Source organism: Danio aesculapii, chromosome 15, assembly GCF_903798145.1.
Source record: "Danio aesculapii chromosome 15, fDanAes4.1, whole genome shotgun sequence".
Lineage (NCBI taxonomy): Eukaryota > Metazoa > Chordata > Actinopteri > Cypriniformes > Danionidae > Danio > Danio aesculapii.
The window spans coordinates 35762954-35781832 of NC_079449.1; the positions used below are offsets into that span (position 1 = coordinate 35762954).

General features: G+C 37.8%; 1 protein-coding gene across 2 annotated transcripts in view; it reads left to right on the forward strand.

Annotated features, from left to right (window-relative positions):
- Window positions 1-4153: 4153 nt before the first annotated feature.
- LOC130242272 (cell adhesion molecule DSCAML1) overlaps window positions 4154-18879 on the forward strand; it is a 163505-nt gene continuing 148779 nt past the window's right edge. The window contains exon 1 of one of the 2 annotated variants that reach the window (XM_056474324.1): window positions 4154-4403. In XM_056474324.1, the coding sequence (XP_056330299.1) occupies window positions 4154-4403 (250 nt within the window). The remainder of the gene's footprint in view (window positions 4404-18879) is intronic. The other variant, XM_056474325.1, reaches the window with a different exon arrangement.

Consider the following 18879-nt stretch of genomic DNA (forward strand, 5'->3'; position numbering starts at 1 on the left):
GATTTAAAGGTCGCAGGCTCCAGTCCCGGTACCAGCAGGGATTGTTGGTGGGATCCACCTCAATCCCATGGCTGAGCTAATTCTCTTGAGCAAGGCACCGAACCCCAACTGCTCCCTGGGTGTGTGTTCATGGGTGCAAGATGCATAAATGTAAATGTAAATGGTTTGTTCAACCCTTAATAAGGGATATGGTTAGGAGTAAGATTTGGGGGCAAACCTCCCTTTAAAATTTTTAATTTTTACAAATTAGCCACTTTTCTGACAATATGTAAAATAGTTACATTTCCTCGGGAGATTGGGCTGGATGATGGACTCAACTGTAAGGTGCGTGGTCAAGTGACTCTTGTCAATGCTGATAGCTGACATAGCGATATTGTGCTTTGGTGTCCAGATTTCTTTCCAAATCCTGCCCCTCATCTCCTAAAATATTGTCCAATCATAATAAAGACAAAAAAAAAAAACCTGTGAGGTCTGCATTCCCATGGCTGTACTGTGGGAACCGACCAGGAACTGACCAGGAAAAAAATAAAATAAAATTACCCTTTGCATGATGTGATAACACCTCAAAGTGTATCCTTTAGTAGTCAAGGGGGTTGCGCCATGCAGTGCCATCCATTTTAGAATTTTAAACATAGATTTCTATCAGGGTACGCACACCGGTGCTGCAAGTTGGCAACTGTCCGCAGATCCCATCTACGACTCAGGATACTGTTCATATTTCTGCTGTGCCACAGAGCGCCATCTGAATAGTTTCATTTCAAATAACTTGTGAATGTGCACGCCTGGCGAATGTAACTTCCAACTGTAATATGCGGCGCATCCGGTGTGTGAACAGCTTCAGAAGACTGGAACCTCAGGTTTAAGGCAGCACTCATGTCTCATCACAAATAGGCAAACAAAACGGACATTTAGCATAGAATCCTAGCACAACCTACAGTTTTATCTGTTATCTCTATCTTTTGGCAGTATCCAATTTTAACGTGAGATTCTGAAAACCAGATCTAAATTTAGCAGTAACGTTTGGGTCAGGTAGAAATTTATTCTAAGAGGGCAGCGGGTGAACAAAGACTTAATATACAGCGAGAGTGGTCGGGTGCGGAATAAAACCTGGTGGGAGCGGGACTAAAAAAATCAGTCCTGTGCAGACCTCTATTCCAAGGTATTGTTGCCACCTTTTATCCTAAAGAGCCACTCAATCATTTAATCCCTTTTAGACCTGGTTTAAAGATATATTTCTATCAATAAAATCACAAAATTATAGTAATAATTTTATTAAAAGTATTAAGCTTTTCCACTTTCAACTACTTTCAAGGTAGACAAAAAAAAAAGCTTTAGACTGCATTGCTTCCATGTGGTCGAGTGAGTTCAAACAACCACAAATGACCACCACTTCTCTGTCTACTGACCCAATTCATAAATATTACATTAGTACATGCTATTGAAGAATATTATCCAAGCATAATTTAAAACATAAGTTTGTTTTGAAGGTAAAAAAAGCACTATGCTCACCCAGTCATTCAGCATAGTCTTGTGGCTATAAGCAAGCTGCTTCTCTCTGTATTATCGTCTCAAGTCTCTGTTCATATGTGTGCTTATTTCACAATATTTGATTGAAAGGTTTAAGCCCATGCATATACTTAGACACTTCTATCAAGGAAATTAGCAAAGTTGTCAAAAGAGGACAAAGTAGTCATTTTAAAGCATTGGGTCATATCTACATGTGATGGAAACCAATCTCAGTACCAAGTGTTAACATGTGGGGTCTCAAACTGGAAAGTCTGCTTTTAAAGAGTTAGTTCACACACACACACACACATGCACGCACGCACACACACACACACACACACAAAAATCTTTTTTTAAGATTATTAAAATTCAAATTAAGATATTTTAAATGAAATCTGACAGCTCCATCATCCACCATAGACACCAATGAGCCCAATTCTTTCAAAGTCCAGAACAATAGCCCAAAATCTTGCTCAAAACAGACAATTTGTCTTCAGTGGTTCCATTATCAAGCTACGAGAGTATGTGCACGCACATAAATCTAAAATTAAGACTTTCTTCTTCTCAGTGTCAGTATAGAGCTCTCGTTCACAAGAATTATTTATGTTGTGCCTGTGCTTTTTTACAAACAAAGGAAGTGGTGTGCAGGCATCCGGGGGTTTAAGGGCACAGTTCTCATGAATATGCACCCTATACTGACACTGAGGAGAAGAAACTGTTAAATCAAGTTATTTTTGTTCTATGCATGCATAAAAGTATTCTTTTGTCTTCATAATATTTAGGTTGAACCACTAAAGTGGACTGATTTGGACTTTAAATGAGCCAGGATTTGGAAGATGCCAGCAGATCATTTAATCCAAATTATTGTCACTGGGACAGTACCCTTAACATAATACCCTGTCTACACTAAAATATAGATATTAATGTGAACATTTGAAAGATTCTGGCACACTGATAAGTTATTCTAGCCCTAAAAGCTATAGGGTTTGCATGGCTTTGCAAAAATTGGACCTAGGGCCTGGTAGTCGTTTAAATGAAAACCTCGAACGAAACCACATTTAGGCAACAGAACAAAGTGGTTTATTGTTATTTAAGTTAACAAAATGACATAATAAAATAAGCATAATACTAATAAAAAATATGATGTGAAAAACTAAATTACCATTCAGAATTTATGCAAATGTAACAATATTTTTGCAGAATTCTATTAAAATTAGAATCACTAGAATTTTGAGTAAACATAGTATACATTTGATATCACTTCAACCTGCCCATCTGAACCCAGGAGGAAGGATTCAGGCTTGAGAACAGAACTTCATTAATGATTATTACACCGAAATCATCCGAACTGGCTCAGCACAGCCCATGTCTGGGGCTGAGTAAGGATACACTGATGTCAGTGTGTGAGTGGAATCACATGTCAGCGTGATGGATTTCTGTATCGGCTGATTCTCTGACAGGGCTGCACATAGGATATAATCAATAGCAGTACTGCAAGTTACAGTTCAATAATTACCCGAAGAGGATGTGGGATTGTGAAGCCAGAAGCGCTGGAGGAGAACCATCAAGCCATTGTATCCATTGGTAAAAGACTATCACTCTACACATTGTTGTCATTTCTTAAGTTGCCCCGGGGGGTAGTGTGCCATAGTGTAATTTTGCACCCAGACATAGAGCCCACTCTGGCATTGTTACATATCACTGTCAAAACAATCCATAGAAATCCATGACACGGCTTTAATTCTTCTGATTTGAATAACAATTCTTTCATCCATGCCTGCTTAAAATTAACAGATTTAACCAAACACATCATACATGAATTGAATTTTACAGACTTGAATTGTGAAGAAAGCCACTCTAGTCACCAGACAATAAAGCCGCCGGGGTGGTCTGTGAGCATTATCCACCACTCTAGACAATACACGATACGCCCCTCTCATGTCATTCCTCTCATTTTGAGCGCGGAACAATGCCGGCGATTCAGACATTCATAGCTGCGCCTCTGAAGCGCGCGTTCTCGCTCGTTCGCATATTAATGCACAGAGAGCGCGTGACGGGTCTCGTGCGGTGTCTCTAAGGACATACGCGTGTCATTAAACGATCATTGATGAAGAATGCACAACATTTACAAGCACTTTACTTTTAAAATGAAGACGCTCAACAATGGCGAAAAGAAACCGAAAGCTAACTTTAACTGGTTTAAGTTGGCTTCCCAGTCTGGTCAAGCTAATTTCCCGTCCTGGTTTGTTGAAAAGTGCACAAACCCGCAATCAGACTTTGAGAACTGACACGTCGCTTCTTCCTCCTTTTTTCAGCAGCGTCTCATCGATACACAGTTGCTGTTGGTAAAAGGTAAGCCACTGATACCGCGGAAAATACAAATAAAAAATGATCCGTCGTGCGTAAAAAGCAGTCATTTAGTTCCCAGGTGCGCACTGGGTGCCACAGAATGCCCTGGCTGTCTCCAGCCACGTGGACCGCTCACAACAACAACAACAACACATTAAGTCCTGTCCTCTCTGATGCACTCAACCCACCCCCACCAACAAAACTCCGCGCGCCGTCCTCTCCGCGTCTCACTCTGGCCCCGCACCAGCACCTCACCATCCCGCCGTACCATTAGACTACCGAAGGAGGGGCCGGTCGAATGACGGTCCCGCGGATGGGAGGGTACGAGAGGCGGGACCAAAGTCTTCCCTGCATCTCGGTGCTGGCGAGTACGGGACTAGGGCTGGAGAGATCGCCGGGGAGCATCGTCACCACTCCTGCACGGAGCCTAGCCTGGCCAAATACTGCACGGTGCACACGTCGGGATTGCAAAACATTCCTGAGAAATATACCTGCTATTTATGGCATGTGGCTGGTAACTTTACTCCTGCTGTATTCTTTTCAAGAAGGTATGTAGTGAGTTTATTTATTGCGGCTTTTTATTACTTCATAATGTTGATGTGTACCTGTAAAGCTTATTGATTTAAATAAAGTAGAAATATCCATTAGAAATGCACTGCTGCAAGTACAGTGGATGGATATTTAGCGTAAATCCACCGTGCGCTCTCGTTTTCAAGATTTTATGAACTTTCTTTCTCTGCAAAACTAACGCAACTTCGTTGAAAATGTTTTTTTCGGTCGCATAAAATATGTAAAATCGTTTCTGTAGTTGGTGATTAACGAGGAACGGAAGATTAAGAGGCTGTAGGATCTGCATGTTCCCGTGCGCAAAGATGGGGGAGATAGCATGATTTGTATGCAAGATATGAATATGCTGTTGAGTTATGAATATGTAGAACGGGAGCAGATATTTTGCATCGGTCTTGTGCATTTGCCATACTTTTGGCCTTCTGTTTATGTTTCTTAGTAGAAAAGTAGAGTTGCTTGGTGAGATGTAAATTTGTTTTGTCTGGGTATACTTTTTTTTTACTGGGCTAGAATAAGAATGTTATTTTTCTAGGGTTTTAATATGTCTGCTGTTCGTTGTTTATAGTAACCTTCTGCATAATGTTTTTAGAAAAAAATGTTTTGTGCAATAAAAGTGGATGTTTCTGTGGTAGAGGATGAATATATCTGCATAAGATCCTGTGAAAAACAGAATGGCATATGCAGCCTCATTTCCAATTAGCACTGGTGCAATTAGTGGTCCTCCATTTTCTATGCCAACAGATTCCTGGTTTGACTGTGCTGATGGTGGGTTTGATATGGCACATCTGAATTTGTAGAAATGCAAAACGAAGATTTGATTTATTATAACTATAATTAGGGCTGTTTATTTGATAATTCGGTTAGTTTTACGCATCAATTTCTGTCTAGATGTCTCCTCAACAATTTTGTTTTTGACACCTCATAGCATACAAACCCCTCCTTTCCTCACCCTCCAGCCTTGGATATATGCTTTCAGTTTTTCCTCATATTTTTTCTCTCCTGAAATTCAAACAAATATTTTGGAGATAAATCACTTTTCAAAACATGCGCCTGTATTATTACTATTTTTTTCTGATGTGGCGTGTTTTGTCAAGTATGGCTTTTTAATATTTATCCACAAACAATTCAGATGTGAACGCTTTATCTGGTTTTACATCAATTGAGTTTTGATGCTTTAGAATTGAGACTTTTGATTTGTATATATTTTAATTTACAATGTCATTTGCTCGGGGATGTAAGGTCAGAATTATTCTCTCCCCCTTCTCTTCCTCTCTCTCTTCCAGTGTGTATGTTTGTGAAAATGAACGGTGGTGTGTATTAATGGTGTGTTTGTGGATGTTTGTGTGTGTTCTTGTATGGGGGAGGAAGGGTGCAGTAGGGCGTAAAGTGCGTAAAAACGGGATACGGAGGTCGCAAACAAACTTCTTTTTGCCATGTTTTCTTTTTTATTTTCCAGTACTCAATGTTTATAGTGTGTTTTCTGAAATTTGCACAATGTATTTCTTATCATGTATCTCTGATAACACGGACGATAGGAGATGTAAAACGCACATCAATTATCATACATGCATATGCATTAGGACTGCGTATTTTTCCGAGAGGGCCGCGCCTCCATCTTTTTCACTTTCAAGGAATGTAGAAACATTTTCTCAAAAAACCCCAAAAAACATTTTTTTCCTAATTTTATGAAATAATTATATGTCGTCACAGATCACACATTTTAGTCGTTTTTGTTTATAAAATCATTCATTTTAAATGCATTATTATGCATTATTGTGACCCGGTCAAGTTGAAGCATATTACCCTCCTGCTTTCACACCTGAACCCCGGGCTGGGAAACCGGATCGAGGGTAAATTGTCGTCTCGAGGGTCAGCTTGTCTTTTTATGGAAATACAAGCAAATGAAATGAAAAGTCACCGAGGGATGCTGCAGTATTGTATGTGGAAATTTCCACTGTTTTTCGCTTGTGATATAATTTGATTAAAATTATTATTATTATTTTATTAATATTATAAAAACCACGATAGTATAATCATTATTATTCTTCTTAAACCGACATCAGGACATCTCCATTTCACTTCCTCGCAGAAACATGCAATATTTGGCTTCCTTACGGTTTTAATACAGTTTATTGGAGGCTTTATTTTTAAATTGTGTTGGCTTTAGCAGACCTTATGGAATATAAAATATTAGATTATTATCCAGATGTTTTATAGGCTATACACTTAAAACCAATGTTTGTGTAGCTTTAATAATTTTATTTAAGACAAATGTACATAATAAAGGGATGGCAGGCTGTCTCTGTGTGAGAGGGTGTGTGTTCGCGTGCGTGTATCTGTGCCCGTCCAATATTTATTTTAGGGATCAGCAGTCGTCAGGTCGTCAAATTTGTGTGGTGGCTGCGATATTATCCGGTCTGATCCGATTTTCTCAACATTTGGCTAAATTAAAATGTGATTGAAAGGAGCTTGCCACGTCCAGCACATCAGCCTTTTAGAGTGAATTATTTAATAATAATAATAGTAATAATAATAATAATAATAATAATAATAATAATAATAATAATAATAATAATAGTAGTAGTAATAAGTATTCGTATGACCATACCAGAAACATCTGCACGTTTTTTATATTATTATTTTTGCCACCGTTCATGAGATTTCACCTCCATTTGCTCGCAATGTCAAACCTGCTCCTCACATCAGGACACTTCCATCCCAACCCGGTCTCCCCCTCATAGAAATATGCAAAATTGGTCTCCTTTCTCCCCCCCCGTCCCATCAAATCCCCTGTTCTTCCCAGCTGCGCAATTAGTAGGAGATCTGCCGCATCCCCCACTCCAAAAGTAAATCAGGTCATTGGCCATAAGGACTCCATTTATTTCTCTCTCTCTCTCTCTCTCTCTCTCTCTCTCTCTCTCTCTCTCTCTCTCTCTCTCTCTCTCTCTCTCTCTCTCTCTCTCTCTCTCTCTCTCTCTCTCACTTCGTTATACTCGTCACATACACCTGTTTCTCTTTTCGTTCCATGTAATTTGTCGGTAGACACACTGTGTTCATTATAATACGTTCTTCCTCTATGAAAATAAAGAGCAAAGCCTTGTGTGATCGCAGCATGAGTCACCGTTATAAACACGTTACTCTCACAAACTGTGTGGCAATCTGAACTTGAACTTTTCTACTTGAGAATGAGATAATTCAACTGGTTTGTCGCTTCATGGGTATTTTTTTAACCATCATGATTTATCCTCTCTTTTTGATAGTCCAGCGAAGCAGATTATTTTTTTTACTTGTCATGTGCGGAGAAAAAAAATACTAAATAGACTACTTAGTCAAATTACTACTAGCCTATATTATTATAATTTCCCATTGAAACCGATGAGATGCTGAGCTGATTAAAAAGTTGCAAACAATAAAGTTACAGTTTATGCAACGTTGACAAAAATAAATAAAAAACGATTTACATGTATAAATTTACAGTCTGTAGACTTATACGTGTTTTCATTAATGCATTAGGCTATTTTATTGTGATAAATGTATTTGCTTACTGTTCATTAACCTATATAATTAAACACCTTTAGTCTGTTTACACCAGGCATGCGGAATATCCACAGCCTATACTCTGAACTCTCTGTCACATTCATCAAAAACTCTTTTAGACCCTTCAGACTCAAAAGAAAATAGGAGTCACGAATGTAACCGGCGAGATTTACCGGGTTAAGAGCCGTGCTATTTTTTTTCCCCTCCCTGCACCTAAAAATCACACCCCGCTGCTCCACCTGCCATTTAAGCTGAAGTGCGGTCAAAATAAAAATCTGCGTGTCACTCCGGCGTTCCGCTTCGACAGGTGACCGCTGTTCTCTTCTCAGAGCTCGTGTGCCGGTGAGTTAAGCGCGTGAACAAACACTCTGCGACTCCGGAGCACCTGCTGCACCCGGCGGTCCCGACCGGCCACTGCTACATCCGATCGGACACCGCGTGCGCAGGGCATCACTTCCAGCAGGAGACATCATAATGTAGAATCTGGGGTCAATGCGTGAATTATGAGTGTTTGACTCCACTTTTTGGGTTTAAATCCTTCCAAAAGTATCCAGTCCAAAGGTTGGGGTCTTTGTTTCTTGAATACAGTCTAAACGTATACTTTGGGTTATGTTTCAACATCTTTAACCAACTTTGGTAAGGATTAGATTTAGTCACAAAATAATCTAGTCATGAACAGTGGTAACCATAGCAACAGTACACTGCTCGAGTTTTCTTTTACGATTATCGTCAAGGAGAAAACACACCTGGAAACTGAATTTGATTTGTGATCTAAACATCACAAATATAATTAATCACATAATTTGTCTCTAATATAAAAACTAGTTTGTTGGATTTATTAGCATTCAATTTAGCATTATGTCAATTAATATTAATTATAATGTTAATTAAGAATACTTTTAGTTATTATGTGTCAGATAACCTTCGGTGGAGCAAATACAGTCATTTAGGGTTGTAAGACATGAGGTTGAAAAAAACAATTAAACAAAAGGTTAACTTTTATTTATCTGCAAAGAATTTTGTAAAACTGGATTTATGCAGAATGATTTTGGAGTATAACTAAAATCTTAATATATGAAATAAAAAAATTATACATTTTTTAAAAACTTTTATTTATTGTTTACAATGCAAATCCAATTCGATCCACTTATTTAGTAAACAAAGCAAGTCTCCTATATAATAGAACTACTAAAAGACAGAAAATATTACTTTACAAACTGTATTGTTAAATAAATCATATGAACATTTACTGTTATTATAATCACAATAACATTGGTGAAATTAATTTAACAACTGAATAAATATACATTTACACACATATATACAAGTAAATAGACTAAAAGATGGGAGAACAGACTAAAAATCTGCAGATTTCTGCACCTGCAGATTCCATGTGGGCCTAGTTATTTAGCTAATGGTAACAGTGAAAATATGTCCTTAACATATTTGAGTCCAAAATTTACAAAATGACTTGAACACTTTGGTAAGTCCTCAGCTAAAAAAAATGGTTGCCAGAACATTGTGGAAACATTATGTCAGCAAATACAGTCATATAAGGTTGGAAGACATGAGGGTGAAAAAAATAATTAAACAAAAGTCTAACTTTTATTTTCTGGTCAGCATAGTTAGGGCCAGACAGAATCTGCAGACGTTTTTTGCTATTTCTGCATAGAATTTTGTAAAAAAAAATGTTTTAAAAAAAATCAGCGACTTTATGCAGAATGATTTTGGGAGTATCATAACTAATAACTTAATGTATGAAAAAAAAAAAAAAAAAATTTTTTTAACTTTAATGTTTACGATGCAAATCCAATTAGATCCACTTATTCGGTGAAAAAAAAAGCAAAATATAATATATCTATTAAAAGACAGAATGTATTACTTTAAAAACTGTATTGTAAAAAAAATATGAACATTTTAATATCACAATGTTATTAGTGAAATTCATTTAAAAACTGAATAAATATAAATTTACACACATATACAAGTAAATACATAGACTACAGGATAGGCTAAAAATCTGTAGAAATCTGCGGATTTCTGCGCGCACAGATTCCATGTATCCTGGTTATAGCTAATGGTAGCAGTGAAAACATATAAGAGCCAAAATTGACAAAATGACTAAGAACACTTCGAAAAATCCTCGGGTAAAAAAAAAAAAAAAAAAAGTAAAAAATGGTTTCCAGAACATTGTGGAAACATTATGGATCCCAGAACCTTTCTGCTGGTTAAAAACAGAAGATTTCTGGAACATTGACTTTAGGTTCTAACTGTAACAAAACTGCAACATATTGAGAAAAAAAAATCTATTTTGATTACTAAAAAGAAATCTATGTTTTTATTTGAATTGCAAAAAAATGCAAACTACATGAAAAAACATTACCAGGAGTTTCTTTGTTTGCTCCATTTTGACTGAATTCACAATTTGTCCAATACACCACTATAAACACCACTATTAGTGTATTCATTGTAAAACCTGCTACTCAACTCTGAAAACATCCATTTCAGTCACATCCAATAAGGACAAAGCTCATGCTTTAAAAAAAAATGCTTTACAATATGTTTTCAAATTCTAGATTCTGTGCATGCAGTCAAAATGTTGTTCTGCAAAACTTTTTTGCCTCAGACTTTGATAAGACTTAAAGATTAAAGTAGTTTAGAAGTATATATATACAATTTTAATAAATAAATAACACACAGTATGATAAATAAAATTAAATAGGACACATTATGGACAATAGGATTCATTATGTTTGCAAAATCCATTAATATGTCAACAAATCAAATTTAAAATAGACTTGACATTTTTATTATATTTTTTTTTATTTCGTCCGGCAAATGTATTATATAGGTGTATGATCTTTATCAGTCTAGTAGGGTATAGTGAGTATTATAGTTATTTAATCTCCAATTGATTCAAATTTTGTTGATGCCTCATGTTACAACAGTTCTCATATGTCTCTCTGATATGCTTCTGATATGCCAGAGAGTGTATTAAATCTAATTGTGGTTTCATATAAATAATTGTTATTGGCGTAATTTATTTGATAATAATAATCACAAAACTGCATGTTCCAGTAGCAGTTGATGATATACCTGTATTTCACTTTGAGTTGCCAAAACAGGTATTTTATAAACTACAGTTTACAAACTAGCCGCCACACAGGAGATTGTCAAATTCACATTTTATTGACTCTTTTAAAAATGCATTGAAAAGGACTCGCACTCTCAACCTCCCAAATCATCCCTTTGAAGTCTGAGCTACTTCTGCAAATGCGGGAAATGTTTTATTTTTTTCCTGACGCTGCAGGATGGAGAAACTAAGGGGGTGGGGGAAAAGAACCCTAGTGCACCTCAAACTTGGATAAGAAAGAACCCCACATTACATATCTCATTCATTATTCAATCTGAACAAGATAGATGCCAAAATGCTAATAACTTAACCAAACATATATACCACTTCGACTCTTGTGCTTTTCTGTCACTGTCTTCTCAAAGAGATTGCCATACCAATGTGGGAGGTTACATGTGACTGCTTTCCAATCCACTCAAGCTCACTCAGGCAAAGCACTGAACAATCACAGGGACAACAGTGGCAGGCAAGATTTACTCTAATAAACCAGAACAAATGTAATCTAAACACAAGTGTACATGTGTCCTCCTCAGCCTAGCTATAAAGAAATGCCTGACACACACACATACACATCATCGTAAACCCATTTATAGCTGGATGCAGTGTGGGTCTGACTTCAGATTCAGGTGGAAGTTACACAGCACCTATATTGATTTTTCCTTGACTGTGCCATGCATAAATGATTATTGTTTTGATAAGTGGCTTGTCTGGGGAAGAGAATAAGAAAACAAAAACAAAGGAGGAATAAAATCTCTCTCTTACTTAATCTCGTGGGTCATTTTAAAGGAATGGTTCAGCCAAAAATGAAAATTCTGTCATCGTTTCCTTACACATTACAATGAATTAATTGGATTTACTAAGATTTTTAAAGTAAGTAGTTGCAAACAATTTATATGGCCTGAATTTAAACAAACTAATTAAATTTAATAATGTTTAAATCTATCTATTTGTTTAAATTCAGCCCATATACACTTACCAGCCACGTTATAAGGTACACCTGTCTAATTGCTTGTTAACGCATCATTTCTAATCAGCCAATCACATGGCAGCAACTTAGTTCATTTAGGAATGTAGACATGATCAAGACGATCTGCTGCAGTTCAAAAGGAGCATCAGAATGTGGAAGAGAGGGGATTTAAGTGACTTTGAACGTGCCATGGTCATTGGTGCCAGACAGGCTGGTCTAAGGATTTCAGAAACTGCTGATCTACTGGGATTTTCATGCACAACAATCTCTAGGGTTTACAGAGAATAATCTGAAAAAGAGAAAATATCCAGTGAGCGGCAGTTCTGTGGGTGCAAAAGCCTTGTTGATGCCAGAGGAGAATGGCCAGACTGGTTCGAGCTGATAAAAAGGTAACAGTAACTCAAATAACCACTTGTTACAAATGAGGTATGCAGAAGAGCATCTCTGATTGCACAACACATCAAACCTTGAAGCAGATGGGCTACAGCAGCAGAAGACCACACTTAATGCCACTCCTGTCAGCTAAGAACCAGAAACTGAGGCTACAATTCACACAGGCTCACCAGAACTGTACAATAGAAGAGAGAAAAAACATTCCTTGGTCTGATGATTCTCGATTTCTGGAGTGACATTCTGGTGGTAGGGTCAGAATTTGGCATCAAAAACATGAAAGCATGGATCCATACTGCCTTTTATCAATGGATCAGGCTGGTGGTGGTGGTGTAATGGTTTGGAGGATATTTCCTTGGCACACTGTGGGCCCATTAGTACCAAATGGGCATCATATCAACACCACAGCCTACCTGAGTATTGTTGTTTACCATGTCCATGACTTTATGATCACAGTGTATCCTCCTATTGGCTACTTCCCGAAGGATATCACGTCATGTCAAAGTGTGAATCATTTCAGACTGGTTTCTTGAACATGACAATGAGTTCACTGTACTCAAATAGCCTCCACAGTCACCAGATCTAAATTCAAAAGAGCATCTTTGGGATGTGGTGAGGGGGAGATTCACATCATGGAATAATTCCAGTACCTTGTTGAATCTATGCCACGTAGGATTAAGACAGTTTTGAAGGCAAAAGAGGGTCCAACCCGGTACTAGTAAGGTGTACCTAATAAAGTGGCCAGTAAGTGTAAATTGTTTGCAACCACTTACCCCAAATAAATGAGTAAATTTAATTAATCATTTCTTTAAGTGTACTTGTTCAAAACCTAATTTGAAACATACATTTTTTCCAACCTATTTTGTAAAATATATATATTTTTTAAAATATGCTAAAATGTGCTACAAAATGCTAGTAGGTGGCATCCATTGACTTCCATAGTATTTTTCTTTCTACTATGGAAGGCAATGGGTCCCAGCAACCAGCATTCTTCAAAATATCTTGATATGTGTTTATCAGAAGAATGAAACTCAAAAGGTTTAAAACCAGACGAGGGAGAGGAAACGATGTGGTAATTTAGATTTTTGGGTGCGCTATCTCTTTAAAAGGTTAAAGAAAACATTATGACACTGGAAGCTGTAAAAAAAAAAAAAAAAAAAAAAAAAAAATATATATATATATATATATATATATATATATATATATATATATATATATATATATATATATATATATATATATGCAGCACTGTGGTGCAATACAGACAGGTTTGACAGCGGAAATGGCCCTTGAACAATCTGCGAATAAATTAATTGGGAGGCTGGCAGGCAAATGGATGGTTGAATGGCGTTGTTGTCGAACAGTTGTGTGCCCCAAAAATATGCACAAAGTCTGCTTTTAGACATGTTTATGTAGGTGAGACGGCAGAGTGATCGAAAGAAAGATTGCGTGGTGTAGATTTCTTTGGGGACAGGGTGTGAAGATCTACATGTGTGCCTGTGTGAAAGAGAGTGTGTGTCTAAGCAAATGCAGATGAGCGACTGAGAGAGCTGCATTATGCATAGCTGCTTACCATTGGCAATAGCTTAGCCTATCCGCAATACATATTCAAATGCCATTTTCAGAGCCACAAAAATATATATGTATGCATGTGTTGTCCAAATGTGAAGGACCACATGAAGAGGAAACCGTAAAATGGAAAATGGAAGGCGATTAACAGGGAGAGATGGCGAGGAAGAAGGAAAAACAACAAGAAATCATGAGCAAAGACATTTTTTTTGAGCAGGATTTTTTTTTTCAGTTCGAGGAAGTGGGTGGAGAATATCGCGTCCATCTTGAGAGTTAGACAGATAGATAGGGAAAACGGGCATCATTAATGGAGCGTTTCAGCATTCCCAGCCCTTTCCCTCGTTTGGCATATGGCAACGAGAATGGCAAGGAGCTGCAGGGCTTCGTTAGCCCTCACACGGTCAACTCAGAACAAAGAAGGAATTGGGTTATCCCATTGCCTTTTATCATTTCTCTTTAAGGCTCCCTTAAATTATCGATTATCTATCCTTAAACATCTTAACAATTGCCCAAGGACATGGACAGTGATTAATTTTGGATTTTTTGTCAGTTACGGTTGTTTGTGTGTTTTCATATTTATTTGCTGAAGTTTAATTCATAGCGTGTATCTTTGCGCTAAATTTGTTATTAAATATGTCTGAAACTTTACCATCTGGATGAAATAAAGAGTCTCAATTGATGGGTATTAAAGGGATAGTTCACCCAAAAAAATTTATTCACTCACTGTTTATTCACTCTCAGGTGGTTCCAGTTCGACTTCTTTCTTCTGTTGAAAACTAAATAATATATTTTGAAGAAAGCTGAAAACCTGCAACCACTGATTTAAATATTATGGATGTCAATGATTACAGGTTTACAGTTGTCTTTAACATATCTTTTGAGTGTAACAGAAGAAAGAAACTGTCTAGTAAAGGGTGAGTAAATTAAGACAGAGCTTTCAGTTTTTGGTGAACAATCCCCCCTTTAACGGTTGGTGTGTTTGACTAATAATTTGGTATAGAAGATTTTACCTATAGACCTTAAAAAAGACATATTTCCATTGCCAAGTATATAATTTTGAGCCAAAATCTGCACAATAGTAGTAATCTTGACCAGAGAGTGTTTATCAAAATCCCACCCAAACTGGTTAGTAATCCAAAAGCGCTGGTTTTCACTGATTTAAGTCCAGGCTGGGCCAGTTGACATTTCTGTGTGGAGTTTGCATGTTCTCCCTGTGCTGGCGTGGGTATCCTATGGGTGCTCCGGTTTCCCCCACAGCCCAAAGACATGCAGTATAAGTAAATTGGGTAAGCCTATGAGTGTGTGTGAATGTGAGAGTAGGGGGTGTTGAGTGTGGGGGTTTTCCCTGTACTGGGTTGTGGCAGGAAGGGTATCCGCTGTGTAAAACAAATGCAGAAATAGTTGGAGGATCATTCCGCTGTGGTGACTCCTGATTATCAAGGGACTAAGCTGACGGAAAATGATTAAACTCAAGTTAGTTGACATGAAGAGGGCCGGAATTATGACCTATACTACCACCTGGCACTGGGGGTGCTCAAAATGTATTGATTCATTTTTCCAGGATGTATGAGGCAAGCTTAGTTTAACCAAAAACTTAATTCATTTATTGGCTCTTAAAAGTGGTAAATTGTCAGTTTGGATAGAAGAACTGCGCACGTTTCTGTTGCAGCCTGCCAGTTATGACGTTATTTTACATTATCAAAAATGTAGCTAGATTAAAAAGGGACCAGCTTTGAATTACATATGTATCACTGGTGACTCAGAGGTCATTCTAAATCTAAAGCCACCTTTGCACTGCACACGACATTCAGATACGACTGTCTTGGCAGTCGCACAGAATTTTCAATTTTGTCATGCACCATTAGTGAAAAGCTGATTCTTGTGGTGCCCGAAATAAAGGAGTGCAAAAGCAAGAGCCTTTATTCTCCATGTGTTCACCAAGGTTGAATGAATGAATGAATACTAGAAACTCATAGACCACTAAAATTTTTGGAGGGAATGTGGAGACAATATTAAAAATATATTTTTCATTACTCCTTATGAATGGATTTTTTTTTTTTAATTTAGATAACAAATAACAAAAAAAAAACTACTGCTTCTCATCTTGCGTGCACAGACCTACACAGACAACACTGAAATACATGACATACTTTTGGCCAGTTGCATACAGTCTAGTCACAGGAGTTCAAATAACTTTAACGAATCTGCAGCTCAAATTGGATCCGAATTTTCCACATACGAACATGATGGGAACTCCATGCAGCTCCCTGACTACTCTCCATTGGAAACGAATGACTTCAGTCTATCGCTTGTCATTTGTCGTGTGCAGTGGAAACGCATCTTAAGCGACTTTCTGTTGCTCAGTGGGACAAATTTCATGACCCATAGTCATGACTGCATGAAGATGCTAGGCACACTCAAATGAACGCAAGAGTGGTAACAGTTGAAACTTTAACAATAGCATCCTAGCAAAAATCGGACAACCACACAATTGCGTAACTGTTTTTCTGTTAGCGTTGAGCTGTGCAGCCATATTAGTTGACCAATTAGGCTTTTTTAAAGTTAGAATCCACCAACAAGTTAGTGACCAACTTGAGCTTTAGCAAAATCAGTATGAGACACTAATTCCTATTAAAATTTATTTTGTTGTGCAACTGCCAATGACAAATCAATCAAACGCTTCACAGCTCTGGGTATTGGCTCAAAAAGTTCTGTGGTCCCATGAGTAAAGTCCTGCATGGGCCCATAACAGATAATGCAGATGTTTTATTGCGGTAGACTTTTTTGATACTGAAAGTCAATAGTGCCACCTGTTTGTGCGGATGACAAATCACAACTCATCCTGCTTTTAAGCTTGTCTCCTTTCCCCCTCCATTACCTCAGATTCCCCCAACAATCATCACCCAGACAGTGGGGGGGGGGGGGGGGGGATATCCCCAGGCCGTCCCTTTTGGATCCAATACCCCTTACCCAGAACCCTACTGTGAGATTATAGATATTGCAATCTTTATTATGGGGGTTTATGCTTTAGGCTATAATCTGCAAAAGCAAAAGGGGTGGGGGGGCAGGGGGAATAACCAGTTGACCTGTTTTTCATCCCATTTCAATGCGACCATGACCATATTTTCCAGAATTGTGGTGTTTTGTTCAGAGCTGCTGTGAACTGATGTGTTGTCATGCAGGCTTTCGGCTATTGTCTGTATTTTCTGGCGTCACGCACAGCACAGGACGACGTGTGTTGTTTATCCAATAACAAGAGAGAAAGAGAGATGTTGTTTATATCTTTGAAAGAACTATTACAGATTAACGGTTTATGCTTAGTTCTGAGTTACATTTTCTGTCGAGAGGAGATTGGCACTGTCTATAGTGCTGAAATGTGTTTAGGGACCGCTCAGTCACTGTCCGTGGTCCTGAAAAGGGCTCTCGGAATTATATTTGACACAGCTCAGAAACCAGGATAGAGTGCACTCTGCTCTTGTCCCAAATAGCACTTAAGGCTGACGGCAGCCAGGGACTGCTCCATTTTGAGCATGTCAGGGATCTTTGCTGTTTAACTCTAATGCTGGATCCCAGAGGTTCTTTACACAAAAGCACAGGTCAAAACATTTGCTTCAAACCCTAGATTTGTCAGTGCAGCTGTGGCACAGCATTAAAAGTCAATCCTGCATACACTGCAGAGCTCAGTCTAGACCAGTAGGTCTCAACCGGGGGGTCGTAGGCTTCACGAAACGTCCAAGGGATTTAAGCACTCTCAAATGATTAAAAAATAAACAGTAAGTGTGTAAAGGTAAACTGCACATATATAGTGCTAAATAAAAAAAGGTTTTAGGATAAAAATGCTTCTGTGCAAATGCATGCACCACTGAATTCATACTTATGTGCAGAACATAAGCTTTGCATACAAAACATGCACATAATTTTTAACAATCAATCAATCAATCAATCAATCAATCAATCAACAACTTTTTAAAATTAAAATTATAGTTTTATTATTATTTTTTTTAATTAATCCAAATGAAACAGTGAAGCAGAACCACTGAGCTCCACCACTTTTGCCTCTTTGATAGCACACAACCAAAATTGGCAATATATATTTTTACCTCAAACAAATGGATTACAATTGAACTATAACACAATTGCATTACTACTTGTAACTGATATGTTCTTATTCTATCTATCGATCTAAATAGTGCTATAAGCAGAGAAGAAACACATTGCATTAAAATGCATTAGCATGTTAACTACAAAAGAAATCCCATTATTAATGATATTATATAAAACATAAAAACTGTTCTACTTCAGTTAATAAAAGAGTTGGAGAATAAAACACTTCCGTCATGCTTTCAGCACAAATGGATACACCATAGTGGTGTAGGCAGTCCTTGAATAATAACCTTCTCTGTAGGACACTTTACAGTAACAAAGGTTGAGAACTGCCAGTCTAGACTTTTGTGCTAACGTAATGCAGCACATTTTTATTTCATGCAAGCCGTGAACAATGAAATGCATTTTATTTCATTCTCCAGCAACCTGTGACTCCTGATGTCACATAACCATTCACTTAAACCACCCCCTATCTAACCTAGCCCTCCACTCACTGTGCTGTAGACCTGGACCCTGTCTGGACTCGTGCCCCCTGGATCGCACCCACCTCCATAATCTGCCCTCCCCAAGGGGCAGAGAATGAGGGGAAGCGATAGAGGCCCTCCACCGTGCTGCGATTATCAGGCCAGGAAGGCTCTGTGTGTGTTAAATGTGAAAGGAGATTATATGGATTTAACTCTCTGCGTCTGGCGTACAAATTCCAATCACATAACATATCCCTTCATGTTCTATGGGAATATAAAAAAAAAAAAAGAGA